Source organism: Podospora pseudoanserina, chromosome 5 (assembly GCF_035222485.1).
Source record: "Podospora pseudoanserina strain CBS 124.78 chromosome 5, whole genome shotgun sequence".
Classification (NCBI taxonomy): domain Eukaryota; kingdom Fungi; phylum Ascomycota; class Sordariomycetes; order Sordariales; family Podosporaceae; genus Podospora; species Podospora pseudoanserina.
The window spans coordinates 115,093-130,551 of NC_085924.1; the positions used below are offsets into that span (position 1 = coordinate 115,093).

Below are 15,459 nucleotides of genomic sequence, written 5' to 3' on the forward strand. Positions count from 1 at the left end.
CAAACCACTCTAGACTCGCTAGCTAGCAGACAAGATCGAAGACCAATTACCACCCATCGACGCCGACCAGTGCTCAAAACTGTGTCATACGACCCAGAAACAACAGATTGGCTGGTAGGCTGACTGACAAAAAGTATACAGACAAACAATGTGACGAAAAACGACACTGACCAAACAAGTGAGAGGACGAAGGGGATATCATAGGTGTTAATATATGACACAGCCACAGCAGTAAAATGTTGTTGTATATACGAACACATGTCAGTCAACATCAGACCCATACCCAAGCCAAGAAAACACACAGGAAAAAAGAACCCAAAAGGAAAAAAAAGCCAGATACACCAAAAGTGACAAAAGGAGATGTTTAATCCCCAAAGCTCATCCACGCCCAGGAACCAACGGCACTTCCGAGAATGAGGATGGTCAAGATGGCCGCGCCCGCCCTGTCGCCGTTGGTGATGGGGGCGAGCGGCTCACTCGGACCTCTGGACCTGGAACCAGCGTTGTAGTTGGGCTTGCTCAGACCTGTGATGTTGTTGGCCGGAGGAGGTGCGTCGTCAATCAGCAAGCTGGACACAGCAGCCAACACATTCATCTGCTCGCCAGCGCCGCTCGTCTTGTCGACGGCAGGATCAACATAGACACCCTCCCTCCAGTAGAAGCCGCACCTCCGACCCGTGTCACCTCCTGTGCACTGCTTGACAGCAGCTTCGGTAGACGTCCTCAAGACCGGGAGGATCTTGTCCCGGGTATGCGGGGCGACCTTGGTGACCACGGACAGCCAGCGGTGGACGTAGCCCTTGAACGACAACATGTCTGCCGTGCAGGCGCCCTTGCGGCCCTCGCAGGGAATTTCGTAGGCGATATCGTCCTCGAAGAAATCGCGATGCATGCCCTCCCACAGCTTGTCGACTCTCGTCTTCCAAATCTCACTGCCGTTGGTGTAGTTGTACATGAAGGCGCTCCCGTGCAGCAAGAGGGCAGCGTTGTAGCTGAACTGGGCTTTGTTGATGTCGGTGCAGTTGTGCTCGACGTGGCCACCGTCATACACACGCCAGTCCTTGTGATCAATATACCCTACATCCCACAGCCACTGGAACGTCTTGTCAGCCCAGTCGGCATATGACTGGTTGAAGGTGTAGGCTGCCAGGCGGGCGCCCAAGTCAAAGAAGCAGCCGTTGGCAATGGTGTTCTTGTAGTTGTAACCTGCGTTCATGGGGGGAACCTGCCATCTCAGACCTCCGTTGCAGGTGTTGTCGTGTCTTTCGGGGGCGGCTTGGGTGTGGAAAACAGCCTGGGCCAGGGCGAGCCACTGGGGCTGGCCCTCTGGCGGATTGGGGAATTTATTCTCGGCCGCCAACATGGCACTCATGCCCCAGAAACCCTGGTCGTCGTTGCCCAGCGAGGCCGTGTGGTTAGGCGGCATGTAATCCTCGTCGGGACCGACCTGGTGAATCATGCCTTCGGTGACTACCTTGTTGTAGGACTCGTCGCCTGTCAGAAACCAATAATCGACGTAAGTGCCCATCATGGCTCCTCCTTCCCACCAGTAGTAGTCGCCCTTGTGTTCTGTGGGGGGGCCGGGGAGAATGCCGGGAATTTCACCCGACTGGTTGCCCTTGTAATAGAGCATGAGGTCGTAGGCGAGCGTGGCGGCGGACTCCTTGATTTCGGCTGCAAACAACAAAACAGTCAACATCAATTCATGGGATTCTCTCGACATGTGCTGGGTCGGGTCGGTACCTTTTGTGCCCAGCTTATAGACGGTAGCTCGTGCGCCAGGAAGCAAGCAGCTTGTGGTGGCCAGCAGCGCCGTCAACCATCGCGACGGGCTTTTCAGTGCTGGCGTTGTCGCCATTTTCGCGGCTGTGGTTGTTGCAATCGCCCAATCTTCTGTATCTGCTATAATATCCAACTCGAAAGTTTGGGTGATCTGGGGGTATGCGTCGTTGTCGTTGGTGGTCAAATCCGGAATAAGCTCGCGCTCAGGTTAAAGCGAAAGCTGGAATAGGGGAACGAGCGTGGGTTTGGTGGGAGTAACGAGTGTGAGGTGGCGGTGGTGGTGATGACCAGCACCTGGTGTTTACCTAGTTCATCAACATATATACCTTACAGGTGATGATGACGGAGGGACGGTGTTGACGATGATAACGGCGATGGAGGCGGTGGAGGAGGTGGTAGATGGAAAAGAGCGAAGCCAGGTGGAAAAGGCATGGTTTCAGGAGGTGGGAGGGCCAAGATGACGCGAAGAAACACCTCCTTGTCGCTGCTTGGTATTCTCGTTTGGCGCTTGGCTTCTTGGCTTTTCTGTTTTTTGGCTGCAATGGCTGGGCATCGGCGAGGCGGTGCACGCTCACCTCCACTGTTGACGGTGCCATTGGCTGTTGCATTTGCTCTCCCAGCCTTGGCGGCCATCAGGAACACTGCGATGCAGGTGGGCCTCTCTTTTTTTCTCGATGATATCCCTCGAGTTCCAATACTCTACAGTTCATTCCGGGCACTAGATGAGTCGTGGATGCTGCGCCGTTAGTCGATTCATCATTTTCGTTGCGCCGTCAGCGCCGGACACGTGGATATCAGCATCGAAGAAGCTCTGCCCGCTGCTGCTGGTGAGGTGGGCAGGGGAATACGGAAGCCAAGATGCACAGAGAGGCCACCTCAAGATCCCAACCTGGAACCCCCACCACAGGCCCCACATGCAACTGATCAACCCCAGAAACCGTGAAAACCCATCCCACCGATGTTCCAGACCCTCCAAACCCTGTTTTAATTCAGATCCAAGCGCCCCCAACGACTTCAACAGGAACGATAAGATATATGTACGTGTGGTAGCCCTCTGCTACACGGACTTGTCCCTGTCGTTCTCTGGCTATCTACCTGAGTCTCGGTGGTACACTGGTTGTCAACGCCGCCCACCTCACTTTGGCCAATTTCTTGTCTGAAATCTCGACTAACGCCTTGGAGACTTGGAAAACACTTGGAAGCTGTTGGCATACGTCAACCGGTACGCTCAACGGCTTTTTCTGCCAGCGATCACCTCTTGTTCGGAATTGTTGGCACGCGCGTCCCCGACAGCTAGCAATATCACAATTCGCGTATCCGTATCTGATGTGGCTGATTACATCTCGTGTTCAGTCATGGCTTAGACCGACAATGCATACTTTTTGTCTATTTACATATCCTGTCCATTTACATACATCAAAAAAGTTACTGGCGCACACACTAGCGCTCCCTATCTACCTAGTTGTTTGCCGTCTTGTCGTTGTAGTAATGGATCTGTCGGGGCAATGTCAGTTGGCACCATCTCAATCACTCAAGTAATTATGAGGGGAACTCACAGTATGGTCGGAGCACCCTGCAGGCGTTTGATAACCATAAGCGCCCGTGTTGATGAACAACTGCTGGTTCTTGCACACAAGCCAGGCTCCGACGTTCTGCCTCCTGATGCTCGGCACGCTCCACGTGAGGGTGTCTCCCTGCCACGCAAACGTCCCAAACGTCGACTTGGTCGTGTTGAAGAAGGTGGCCAGAGTACGAGGAGGGTTGGCCTTGTCGGCCGGCTCCTCCACCCAGAGATACAACGGTGGGTTGGATACCTTGTTGACTAGCTGTCCACCCTCGATGTTGAACTGTCCTGCCGTGGTGTGTGACTCGAGGATAGCGATGCCGGGAACATTCGCGGGCTTCGTCTGGAGGTATTTGTGATAGTTTGGAGGCGTCACGCCACGAATCCAATAGGCACCTTGCTGGAGGGTGGTGGGAGAGGGCGTGGAGACTGGTGTGTCTGCTTGAGCAACAGGTGAGGCTAGGCAGGCGCCCGCGCTGAGCAGGATGGAGACAATGGTTGACTTCATGGCGGTGGCGTTACCGGCGAGAGTCTTGGGTTGTCGACAAGCTTTGAGATGGAAGGTTAGCTGCACCTCGGCTTTTAAGGGGTCCCTCGGTCGGAACGACGCCGATCGGATGATCGAAGATCAATATAAGGCTCAATATATACACCGGGGCCTTTGCCTCCTGGCGAGCGCTTTGCTGGTGGAATTAACCTCTCCGCCGGTATTGAGCTGCTTTAATCCCGCGTCCCGTGAGAGGGGCGCTGCTTTGTGAACAGGAAAAGGTAGATCGGCTGCTCTGCTAGATCCGGGTAAATGGCCTCGACATGAAATGATCGATTGTTACTACCACATGAAAGAAACAGACTAATATTGAAAATATACAAGAAGCCATGTCCTCCACACATGAATATGTACACCAATACAGCTCGTCCCGATGTCCCTGAACCCCTGAATCCTTCACGTAATCACCTCAGCCTCGCGATGTTCGCATCTCGTAAACATTCTCCCGTCGCTTCCCTTTGGCGTGCATATCAGCAGGAGCCTCCACCACCGGCACCGTCCCGGGACTGATAGGCTCTCCCTCATAAGGACTCAGTGGCCAAGTGTTGTTGAGAGGGTGGTTATGTGTAGGAGGTGCAGGTGCAGGCAAGTCTTGCCCCCACACGGGCTTGATCATACTACTTCGGGTGCTTTCAAAAGGATTGCGCTCTGAAAAAGCCGGTCCCGGTGATGGACTCGTCAGTGCGAACCCCCTGGGATAAATCGCGTCATAGTAATCCTGAGCTTGCTGGCGATTCTGCTTCTTCTTGCGGCGTCTGCAAAGAAACATGATGAGCAGAGTGAGAATGATGACCAAGATTAGTATCCCGCCTATCACCGCCCCTGCGATGACGCCCTGGGTCGTACCAGGCATGTCCATAGGTCGGGAGCTGGGTGTTGTCGACGCGGAAGGCACGGGACTGGCGTGGATCATGGCCTGCTGCCAATGTGGTCTCTCACCGCATCCGACCATGGTCTGGAACGGACGATCGTGATATGTCAGCGTGTTGCAAAAGACCGAGGCAGGATTGGTGCTGTTTGATCCAGGTCAGGTTGTTAGAGACGACGCCTCAAATGTTCTTAGGACACCGTACACGTACCAACAGGTTGTATGTGGACCAAGATTATTGCAACGCCCACGACTGAAGTCGCCGTTGTCTAAGCAGGCTGTGGCGACATCGCAACCTACTGATGTTGGACAGCAGCCCACATGGTCTTGAGCGGTACTACAAACCAACCCTCCGTTGCATGTTATAGGCTTGTCTATTGAGCCATGTTGGACCAAAGCAAAGAGGCAGGGTTTGGAACGTAAGCAACGTACTGATATCGCCTTGAATATAGACACAGGTAGTGAGGGCATTTTGTCTCAACAACAGGCCCCGCGGACTAGGAGAAGGGTTTGAGGGACGCCGTAGGAGCGGGTGCCTGTGCTGGTCCATGATCCCAGTCAGGAGCCTCTGCGCGGAAATGCGTGGGCTTTGCCGCATGCCATCTTGATTCCGGCGTGAGAGCACCTTGAAAGCTTCTATGGGGACCTTCGGGGACCCCGTGATGAGCTTCTCCAAAGTGGGCTTCAACTCGGAGAATGAGTGAGAGGAAGAAGAGCCACATAACTCGGAAGGTTAAAGTTGGTACGGTCAAGCCCATGTCGGACATAGGTATTCGCAGAACTGGACGAGTGGAAATGAAGACATTCAGCAATTCTGTATCTTTGATCCACCTAGTGCTTGAAGGGCTTGCGAAAGTCTGGCCCGACAGTCTGGACAGGTCAACTGAGCGGGGCAGAACAAAGACTAGATCTCCACAAAGACCTTCAGTAGCTGGTGAAAGCTAGATATGAGCTCCTGGGAAGCTTTATTCAGAGCCTCATTCAGAGACCGACCATGTGTGCCGTGGCGTACGCGTTCTCTCAACTACAAAGAAAACCTCGGGAATTTTGCACAAATCAGGGCATTTCTGTCCTACCTAGTAGAATGCTGACTCAAGTACCTCGATTGCGCGCTGGCCAATGCACCGGCATGTGTGGGAAAAGGGGTAATTCAGGGGTAACCAAGATTTGTTCCTATAGCACGGCAGAGAACTCTAAATGGCCAAAATGTCTCATTTTCCTCACCAAAACCAGCTATTATTAAGGTGCTGTTATTCTATGTACGTATTCATTAGGCATTATTTCATGTCATGGCATCTGTGCGAACTTTGGCTCATTGACTCAGATATCGATCCATCTTGCCATCCATTTGTCAACAGCCTCCTTGGCCTCATCAACCAGCCCAAGTTCTGTCAAACTGTTAGCCCCCCATCCAAATGTTATCAGAGCCATCAGATGAAACTTACCCAAAAGAAGCTGAACACCACCTCTGATACCGCTCTCCAAAGCAGAGGCAATCCAAGCATGCGTGTAGCTGGTGTGCTCGCCGACAAAGATCAACTGTGTCCATGTGTTAGCTTTTTATCATGTCAGTCTTGAGCAAGGCAGGAAGACGTACCCCATCATAAGTCTTGAAGTACTCGGGAATATACAGCTGATGCTGTCCAATACTTGGGTTCGCCCAGCCACCCCTGGTGAGCTCGTCTTGAGCCCAGCACCGCCTGTTGTACCGACCAGTGTACAGCTTCCTCGTCTCCTCGCCGTGGATCTCGGTCATGGCGTCCAACACATACTGGACGTGCTCTTCTTCTGACAGCGACTCGAGCAGCGCGCCAGTGTCATAACTCGCCAGAATGGAAGCGGGCCCGGTGCCGTTGATATTGTAGGATGGGTAGCAGATGGAGCCGATACCAGGGATGTCGGTGGAGGTGCTGCAACTGCCGAGGATGGGGTTGGCGTACTTCTCCCAGAAGCGGGTCTTGTACTCGAGGGCGACCTTGCAGGCGTTGGCGTACTCGAGCTTGCGGATGGCGTTGGAGATGGTGGCAGGGAGGGTGGGCATTCTCCAGGAGCGGACGACGGAGAAGGGAGCAGAGATAATGGCGTAATCGTAGCCGGCAGAGGAGAGATTGGACTTCTTCCCACTGCGGGGGTTGCTGTCTCGGTAGGAGAGCTGGACCTTCTTGGAACCCGTCTTGGAGTCGGTGGAGAAGGCAACACGCTCGACGGCGCGGTTCATGATGGTATCCTTGTTGACCAACGGGTGAAAAGCCAAGGGAAGACGGTTGAGGCCGCCATCGATGGTCTTCCAGGAGGCGGCTCGGAAATAAGCGCCGCTGTAGATGCTGGACCAGTAGCTGTGATCGCTTCCGCCAATAACATCTGTGTCGTTGAGGCTACCTCCAAGGTGGTGTGTCAGGAAAGCAAACTCGGACCACGTATCACCTCCAAGACCCTTGAGACCGTTCTCGATCCAGTCCTTGTGAGCCTTGAACATGTTGTTGGCCACATCCGCATACACACTGCTGGGAGGCATGTACTCGCTCAGGGCCGCAGCCAAAGCGATGGTCGAGTTGTCCCGGGGCATAGAAGGGGTCCCCAAGGAAGGATCGGCCGCAATCTGGGCAGAAGTTGGTGGTAGACCGGATGGGAGCTTGAAACCGTTCCTGTAGACCAGTCCGTTTGGTGAGCTCTGGTACCAAGGCTGGAAACTGACGGTGAGGTTCTTGCTGTTCTTGTTCAGTTTGTTGATCTCCTCGGCGACCTGGAAGACGATCTGAGAGTCGGTGATTTCGAGCGTGCTGTTGGTTGCTGGATCATTGTAGGTCCAGGGGAACCGCATCGGGCCCATCTCCTGGTAGGAGTAATCAAAAGCCTTGCCGCGCAGGTACTCGGTGTGAACTCTGCCACCAAGACGGTTGCCGGCCTCAATGATCTTGACATTCTTGAGGCCCGCTTGAGTGAGGACGAGATAGCTCATCAGCCCAGACATGCCGGCACCCACAATGGCAACCTCCTTCTCCTTGGCGGCCTTGACGTCAATGGGCCCCGGTTGTTGGTCCTGGAGGAGCTTGACACCCTCGAACCAGGGACCGAGGGTTTCAATTCCCGTGGCGTTGGTCATGGCGATGGCTGTGGATCGTTAGCAAGTGAGGTGCGTCTTGTTTCACCAGAGTTGAACTGACCAGCTCGCTTCTCTGCTCTCTTTGCGTGGCGATTCTCGAGGAGCTGAGGCTCACTCCTCCCCAGAAGCTGCCCGGCGGAGTTCCAGGCGGAGAGGCATCCCCCAGACTCAGACCTCTCGGGAAGCTTCCACACAAGGCGTGTCTCCTGTCTCTTTCCCTGGATCTCGCCCACGGTGTGATGGGCATCTCTAGCAGAGAGAGATGAGCAAGAACCGTAGGAAACGGTGACAGGACCGGCCACGTCTCTCTCGACAAACAGGTGGACGTTGCCAAGGCGAGAGGTCACGGCATGGCGAATCTCGAGCCTGACAGGGTGGCTGTTGAGGTTGACTGAAGCAGCAGCAGCACCTCCGAGGAGGAGGAAAGATGTAAAGCCGACCATTGTGAGGAGAGGGGGGTGGTGGGACCTGGTCGTTCTACCCGGAAGTCAGTCTCAGCAGGCCTGGGGCTCGGGGTCTTTTATACGGAAGGGTGCCCTCAACATGGCCGTACCGACTTACCATCCCGAGCTCGGAGAGGTGAAGCCTCGGAACATGGACGAAGAGTCCGCCCACGCATAATCGGATCAATTGCTCCATCGATACACAGTTCCCCTGTTGAGGTCAGGTGCGGGATGGACGCCTGCCCGACAGCTAACGCCCGGTTTGTGTAAATCTTTGACAAATCGTGCCTCTCCCCCGCGAAGAAGGCGAATACCTACCCTGGTGTGTTCTGTTCTGATTGACTGCTTTGGGAGAAGATGGAGGGGCGGTTAGCAGCGTGGGTGGATTGGATCCTTGTCAGACTTTGTCCCCAATCCCTCTTCACCATCGTACCGAAGGATCCGAGAGGTGGTCTTTTGCGCTGTGCAGTTGCAGTAGTTATCGGGTCTAGTAGATATCTGCATATCCTGGGGAAGTTCGCTTGGAAGACGACCGTTGTTATCCGTATCTTGGCCCCCATGCTGGTGGAGCGCCCCCCCCATTCCTGTTCGGGAAGGTGGTTGATTTGTCAACAGCAGGACACAGCTAAAGGAGCAAAACTCCATCTTGTTGTCGTGATAAGGCGCGCTTTTCTTGATTCGTTTGTTGCAATTGGTCATGGGTTGTCAACGGCTTCGTTGATGTTATACCAAAGGCGTAGAGGGACCCGTCTCTGATTCCGAGGTGGTCAGCCGGGAGAACTCCATTTCCGAGTGAAAAGGCTACGTAAGGTAGCTTGCGTAAACAGATACAAATCTACCTACATATCTTTCCATCTTATCAGGGGCTCCTTTCGCATCATCGTTTAGCTCGTGTGCTAATAAGTCTCTCGTACTTCGGGTTGCCTGCCGGTTGTACAAGCAGTTTCGATGAGAGGTTCCGTCGTGTCTAGCTAACAAAGAAGTACCATCGTGAAGGTTGTTATCTCGCTTGCCCATGATGAAGAAGCAAAAAGCAAATTGGCAAAGGTGGCTTTGGCAATATGAAGTAAACAAACAGAGTATAAAAATAGGGGTAAAAACCGAGGCCTGTCAGTCGCAATGAGCCGGTTACATTGGGCGCAAGGCGGGTAAGGTAAAGGTAAGGTAGGTACCCTACCTACGGAGCATTGCATGGTGCTAAGGTAGGTACCAGATGACGCAATTCGAACCAGAGTTTTGATCTGAGAAGCTATAATTAAGGCATGAGCAGAGTCTCATGCGCCTAGATAGAGTCTAGTCCCAGTACCCACACGTTGATAGGTCTTTATCAATGTCCCTCGCCCCGTGTCAAACTCCTCCCATGAAACCTTGCCAGCCAACTATTCGCCATCATCACTCTGATTCTCTTGCCCCAGATCATGAAAACGAAGACCATCATGTTGTTTACCACCAAGATGGGGACGAAAGCCGCCACAACAATCGTGACATATCCATGCTTGAGGATCCAGTTCAACAGCTCCCCGCTAAAACCAAAGCTGATGGCCTGCTTGCCAAGGTTCATGATGATGAGCATCTCGCTCAAGTTGGCATTGTACGAATCAACCGCATAAGCCAATGTGAGTGTGAAGTAAAAGTAGCCAGCCCACTGGGTGATACCGATCGCGATGAAGTAGCATATCCAGTGGAGATCTCTGGCTGCAGCCATACCAAAGAGAACTTGGCCTGCCGGAGCAACAAACGCGGCAGGAATGAGAACCCCCAGTCTCATTTCGGCTTCTCTGATGCCCCCATTCCTCCTTGTGAGCCTCGCGGCCAGGATATCGGATGCCGGGAGTAGAGGAAGAGCAAGGCCGAAGCCAATAAAAGTTGCAATGGCGCTCAGACCAGAATTTGTCTCGGGCCAATTGTATGGGGGCTGGACAATCTTCAACGGGAAGACGAAGTTGAAGGAGAAGCCGCACAGTCCAATATAGATGCCGTAGGTGGCGATGACCCAGAAGGTGGAAGGAACCAAGAGATGGGTGAAAGCTCTGAATGGCATGGCCCAAAAGTCACACGTGTAGTCGAACTTGTCCGGGAAGATACTGAGCTGCTGTTTCCAAGACTTGCGCCGGGGTAGGACAAAATTGCCCGACAGCTCTGCAGTCTCTGGCTGCCGCTTCTTCTCATTGCCTTCTGCCGTGGTCGCAGCCGACGTCACAACCTCGAGGTTGCTCCCACTTGACGACCCACCTGACGGAGCAACAGGAGCTCTGAAATACAACGACTCTTCCACAAAAAGAAAACACAAGAGCAAAAGCGCGACACCAAAAGCCAGCTCGACATAAAAGAACAAGTTCCACGAATACCCGGCCGCAAGCATAAACCCGCAAAACATCGGCCCAGTTGCTCCCAGACACAAGGCAACCGTATACCACCCCAACTTCTTCCCTCTCTCGTGCAAGAAGAAGATGTCATTCACCAACTGTACCGGCAACGCCTCGCAAACCCCACTCCCAAAAGCATGCACAATCCTCCATGCTAGCAAACCCCCATACGTCGTCGATTGACTCGCCCCGATGATCCCCCCAATATATGCCACCAGGCTCAGCAACATGACCGGTCGCCTCCCGTACCTCTTGTACAACGGCACCAAGATCACACTCCCAAAACCGAAAATCAAGTTGGGGTAGTTCACCAGCCCTGCCGCCGTGTTGGGATCGACGTTGAACTGAGCGGACCAAAGCCCGATGTACACTGCCGGTCCGAGCAAGGCAGAGATTCCCAGAAAGGAAAAGGCGCAGGCGCAAAACATGATCATATGTTTCTTGAACTTGGTCCATTGTAAGGGGTCGTTGGGGTCGGCCGAGGGGACAGGGAAGAGGGCCTGGCCGTAGTGGGTTTCTTCACCCTCTTTGGCGGCGAGGCTCACGGTGCCTGGGATGGACTCCTCGTGGGCGTGGCTGTGGGGATCATGGCGGATGGCGATGGCCATTTTGGGTGGTATGTGAAAGAGGGCAATGTGCTTTTGTCAGATGTCTGTCACCCAGATTACCAAACTGTTGACACAGACGTCAGCAGTGGTATGTCTTGACACTGGACATACAAGAAAAGGTAACCAGATGGCACCCGGGGAAGGGAATCAGGAGGATATTATAGGTAAATCCCATCGAGAATGATCAGCCGGCCACGCGAACGATCCTGCAAGATATATACATTCCATCCAACCCCCTCATTCAACAATAGCAGTAGGAGAGTTGGACCGACACCACCGAGCTTCCTCGGACAATGAAAAGGCGAACTGGTTGCACAACAAGTACTTACGCCCCCAGGAATTACGCTGGTAGCTGCCGTGGCGACATTGTAAGATCTACATTCGGAAGATGGCAACCTGCAATGGCACGAGCCAATACTGGCACACACACACGTATATACAGTACCGCGGGAGGATGTCAGCCGGTACACCCACCTCATCTGCACGAACCATGCTCCAGATAGTGGGCATACTCAACCACGTGGTGAATGTGTATGTTAGAGTTGCCTAATCCCCCCTCATTTGCCTTGGTTTGTGACTTAGCGATAAAGCAAAACAGCAGGAGTAAGATACATGCTCACCGTGTAACCTTATTCACAAGGGAAATCTTGGGGGTAAAACCACAAGACAACATCGATGTCATGTCCACAGAGAAGCATGCACCTACTCGGACGGATTAAAGGATCAAACTGGATGACATTTACCAAAGTCTATACATCAAAAACCGCCTCAATCTCCTTCTCTGGCTGTCAGATTTGGAGATTGGAGGTACCAGGAGTGTGTTTCCTGCCAAGAACATGGGGAAGACGGTTGCTGTCTATCTGACCTGAAAGTGCCGGCTTGGAAGCCGACATGCGTTATGCTCTTGGCTCTGAACTGTCCGCTCCATGTCCATTAGATTCACCCATCGCACGGCATGTTGTGTTTATGCATAGTTCTCGTCCAATGTTTCTGTAGGTACTCCGCTTTGGGACGGTCTCTTTTGATCTGTTGGCCGTTTATTTCAGAACTTGTTCTGCGTCAACGGACGTCCAGTATAGATACTAACATGATTTTGTACGACCAACGAGCTTGTGGAACCAACCCTAGTGCTGGAAATTGTGTTACTACCTAGGTAGATCGGTGTTTAATGCGAGGAGTTGGGTTCTGTTCGAGAACTGACATGGTTTATAGTCGCCACGGCTTCAGTAACGGGCAGCTTATCTCCGCAAAGCTCTACGAAGCTGGTTTCGTAAAAACACCAGCACATATCGCACATAGAGCTGTACAACAACGTGGCTCGGAAATTCATTTCAGGCAGTCCGAACCGGCCTGAAAAATCCCTTTGTGTGTCTGCGATGTACCTCAAGTCACCAAAGAGCAAAAAAGGGCGTGTCTAACCCGCTCTATCCAGCTCAAAACATTTCCTTGGTTCGTCATGTTGTGTAACCCCAACATCAAAAAAACATCAACGGTCAGATCCAATCGGCGGCTATTAGAACGGCCGAATGGCCCGTCCCCCTCTTGCAGACGCCTTCGGTAGACGCTTAAGGGACACCTGGCCAGAGAGTCTCGGGCAAACATGGTACTGTGTTGATAAATCACGAACTGCGTGGATTTGAGGTACTCCAGAGAATTGTTTTTTAGCATGATAGGATTCATGACTGCATTGAGCCGTCAAAAATCTTGTTATCAGCGATGAAACATCACCGAAGAAGGGGGGCAGATTAAAAGTTAGGAATTAAACCGGCATATGGAACTCGGGATCAGGTGTGCAGTGTGCAAGACTCCATCCGAGGGTATATATCTATATTTACACATGAACCACCCAAAATCTCTTCCTGGGGGTATCCCGCTCAAAGTAGCAGGCCTTAGGCAAGGAACATGAGGGCCCACCCAGCCACTGCAGCAGCCAAAAGACCAGTGGCGGAACCGGTCACACCGGCGCCGCTGGTGTCGTCCTGGTACTCTTCAGCGGTCGTCTGCTCGCAGATGCCCGAGTCCTTGAGCGCATCGGCGGGGACATAGACCTTGGGAACGCCGTTGTTCATCTTCATGTCGATAGTGCCCGACATGCCAGCCTGGTTGGACTGGCAGGTGAGGACCTCAACGACCTTCTGATCGGCCTGGAAGCCGCCAACGGTGAGCAAATGTTTGCCGCCCTTGGAGCTGTTGTTGGTGATGCAGTACACGATCTGACTGCCGTAGGAGCCCTTCTTGGTGCAAAAGTAGTTGTTGTTGGCCTCAAGGATCTCGGAGGCGGTGTTGACATAGTCCTTGTCGAGCTTGATGATGTGGTTGCGCACCTTGTTGAGCGTGGCGGTGAGCTTGTACAGGGGCGACTCCTTGTCATAGCCGGACTGCCAGAGAGGCTCACGGTTGTGAGGAGTCTCGAAGCCGTTAAAGTGCTGCTCCTGGCCCTGGTACACGGTGGGAACGCCGTCGTTGAGGATAACGTAGGTCATGGCGTTCTTGGCAATGGCCATGTCACTGTTCTTGTTGGCGAAACGGGGCATGTCGTGGTTCTCGACAAAGGTGCCCAGGGCAAAGGTGTCGTTGCAGTTGTTGATGGCCTGCTTCTTGATCTGGGCGAGCTTCTCGAAAGAGCCGCCGTTGAAGCCCTCGATGAGCTTGTAGTAGTCGAGATAGTTGGGCATGCCGGGCAGGAGATCCAGAGTCTGGTAGCGGCAGAAGTCCTCGGTCTCGCCCGTCAAAACCTCGCCCCAGGCAAACACACCCGAAGACTTGACAAAGCCGGGCAAGAACTCGTCGTTGACGTGCTTGGCGGCGTCGATGCGGAGACCGTCAATGGAATAGTTGCTGACAAGACCCTTGATCCAGCTGTTCATCTCCTTGATCACGAATTCGTTGCGGGTGTCGAGATCGGCAAGGGCAACGCCATAGGGGTAGAGCCAGCAGTCTTGGTATTCGGTGGCGTTCAACCAGCCCTCCTCGGTGACATTGCAGTAGGGATGGAAGTACTTCTCGTCGTTGAAGGGGTTGAACTTGGAGTAATCGACCTTGGGAGGGGGGTTGTTGTCGAACTTTTGGGCCATGTGGTTGACGACAACATCGGCCATGAGGTAGATGTCGCGCTTCTTGAGCTCGGCCACCAGATCCTTGAAGTCCTTCTCGGTGCCAAACTTGTCGTTGAGGGCATACAGATCGGTGGTCCAGTAGCCGTGGTAGGGGTCACCGGCGGCAGTGTGCTCCTCCATGTTCTTGTTGATGGGGCTGATCTGGATGGCCGTGAAGCCCATGTCTTGGATGTAGTCGAGCTTGTTGATCAAGCCTCTCCAGGTGCCACCGCAGAACTCGTGGGCCTCACACTCGTGGTCGATGGAGCCATCGGTGCGGGCATAACGGTCAATCATGACCTGGTAGACGGATCGTGTCTTCCATTCCTCAGCGTCGGCAGCAAGGCCGAGGCCAGAGAAGGCCAGACTGGCAACGCCAGCCAGGCTCAAGAGTGAAGCTCGCATGGTGGGTGTCTTGCTGTCAAGCAGAAGCTGAGAATATCCCAAAATAGGAAAGCGACGATACTTGTAAGACGGGCAGTGAAAAGCTGGTTCGGATGCACCGGTGTCTTCGGCCCAATATTTTTTTTCTTCCTCCTTCCTTGTTATTTATGCTTAGTGAGTGACTCGGGTCAGATACCCCCTTCTTTCTTCGTCTTCTTGCTTCTCGTCCTAACACATTGGGGCCGAAAGGCAAAAAAAAAAAAAAAGAGTGTGAATACGCCTAAGACGGCGTTTTTGGGAATGTGTGTATAAAGCGAATGTAGGGAATAAACAACCGTTGAGGTGTCAAAGATGACTGGCGTCAGGTTGGACAGACTCTGGGGAAAATAAAAGGGGGGGGGCCCAGGGGGAGGGAACACCGCGTCTCTACAGGACGCTACGGACACGCTTTTCGACCCGACACCACTGTGCTGGGCATGTCGGGAGGGCCCCGGGGACACCGGCCAGTGGTTGACATTGGGGAGAAGGGGGCAGGGGGGGAGGGGGGTGTGTTCATGGGGTGTCCATGCAACGGGACAAGATGAGAGATGAGGAGATGAGCCTACCAGCCAAGACAGTCCAAGAAGAGGCTGGACACTGTGCATTGCTTGCGAGAATGGGGAACCAGTAGGGGACCCCTGCCACGCCGACTCGTGTCAG

At 53.4% G+C, this 15,459-nt stretch overlaps 6 protein-coding genes across 6 annotated transcripts; all 6 read right to left on the reverse strand.

Moving 5' to 3' along the window:
* Positions 1-364: 364 nt before the first annotated feature.
* Positions 365-1,858, reverse strand: QC764_0072650 (uncharacterized protein; the record flags this gene model as incomplete). Its single annotated transcript, XM_062940668.1, has 2 exons — positions 365-1,674; positions 1,744-1,858. The coding sequence occupies 2 exons, from the start codon at positions 1,856-1,858 to the stop codon at positions 365-367; spliced, it is 1,425 nt and encodes a 474-aa protein (XP_062798398.1).
* A 1,215-nt stretch (positions 1,859-3,073) lies between these two features.
* On the reverse strand, positions 3,074-4,091 carry QC764_502770 (uncharacterized protein). The gene is made up of 2 exons (XM_062947540.1): positions 3,339-4,091; positions 3,074-3,276 (listed from the first exon to the last, which is right to left on the reverse strand). The coding sequence occupies exons 1-2, from the start codon at positions 3,852-3,854 to the stop codon at positions 3,241-3,243; spliced, it is 552 nt and encodes a 183-aa protein (XP_062798399.1). The 5' UTR covers positions 3,855-4,091; the 3' UTR covers positions 3,074-3,240.
* Positions 4,092-4,225: 134 nt separating this feature from the next.
* On the reverse strand, positions 4,226-5,084 carry QC764_0072670 (uncharacterized protein; the record flags this gene model as incomplete). The annotated part of the gene is made up of 2 exons (XM_062940669.1): positions 4,226-4,906; positions 5,062-5,084. The coding sequence occupies 2 exons, from the start codon at positions 5,082-5,084 to the stop codon at positions 4,303-4,305; spliced, it is 627 nt and encodes a 208-aa protein (XP_062798400.1). The 3' UTR covers positions 4,226-4,302.
* Positions 5,085-5,935: 851 nt separating this feature from the next.
* Positions 5,936-9,059, reverse strand: QC764_502760 (uncharacterized protein). Its single transcript, XM_062947539.1, has 4 exons — positions 7,926-9,059; positions 6,359-7,872; positions 6,207-6,300; positions 5,936-6,149 (listed from the first exon to the last, which is right to left on the reverse strand). Exons 1-4 carry the CDS (start codon positions 8,305-8,307, stop codon positions 6,082-6,084), a joined length of 2,058 nt encoding a protein of 685 aa, XP_062798401.1. The 5' UTR covers positions 8,308-9,059; the 3' UTR covers positions 5,936-6,081.
* Positions 9,060-9,634: 575 nt separating this feature from the next.
* Positions 9,635-11,281, reverse strand: QC764_502750 (uncharacterized protein; the record flags this gene model as incomplete). The annotated part of the gene is made up of 1 exon (XM_062947538.1): positions 9,635-11,281. The coding sequence occupies one exon, from the start codon at positions 11,279-11,281 to the stop codon at positions 9,635-9,637; it is 1,647 nt and encodes a 548-aa protein (XP_062798402.1).
* Positions 11,282-13,170: 1,889 nt separating this feature from the next.
* On the reverse strand, positions 13,171-15,455 carry QC764_502740 (uncharacterized protein; the record flags this gene model as incomplete). The annotated part of the gene is made up of 2 exons (XM_062947537.1): positions 15,366-15,455; positions 13,171-14,808 (listed from the first exon to the last, which is right to left on the reverse strand). Exons 1-2 carry the CDS (start codon positions 15,402-15,404, stop codon positions 13,171-13,173), a joined length of 1,677 nt encoding a protein of 558 aa, XP_062798403.1. The 5' UTR covers positions 15,405-15,455.
* Between the last annotated feature and the right edge of the window lie 4 nt (positions 15,456-15,459).

Bases quoted from the DNA above. Each gene is read 5' to 3' on its own strand.
- QC764_502770 (XM_062947540.1), bottom strand. From the start codon at position 3,854: ATGAAGTCAACCATTGTCTCCATCCTGCTCAGCGCGGGCGCCTGCCTA. The intron at 3,277-3,338 runs GTGAGTTCCCCT...TTGCCCCGACAG, and splicing joins CAGGGTGCTCCGACCATACT to ATCCATTACTACAACGACAA.
- QC764_502760 (XM_062947539.1), bottom strand. From the start codon at position 8,307: ATGGTCGGCTTTACATCTTTCCTCCTCCTCGGAGGTGCTGCTGCTGCT. The intron at 7,873-7,925 runs GTCAGTTCAACT...AACGATCCACAG, and splicing joins GAGAGCAGAGAAGCGAGCTG to CCATCGCCATGACCAACGCC. The intron at 6,301-6,358 runs GTACGTCTTCCT...ACATGGACACAG, and splicing joins ACTTCAAGACTTATGATGGG to TTGATCTTTGTCGGCGAGCA.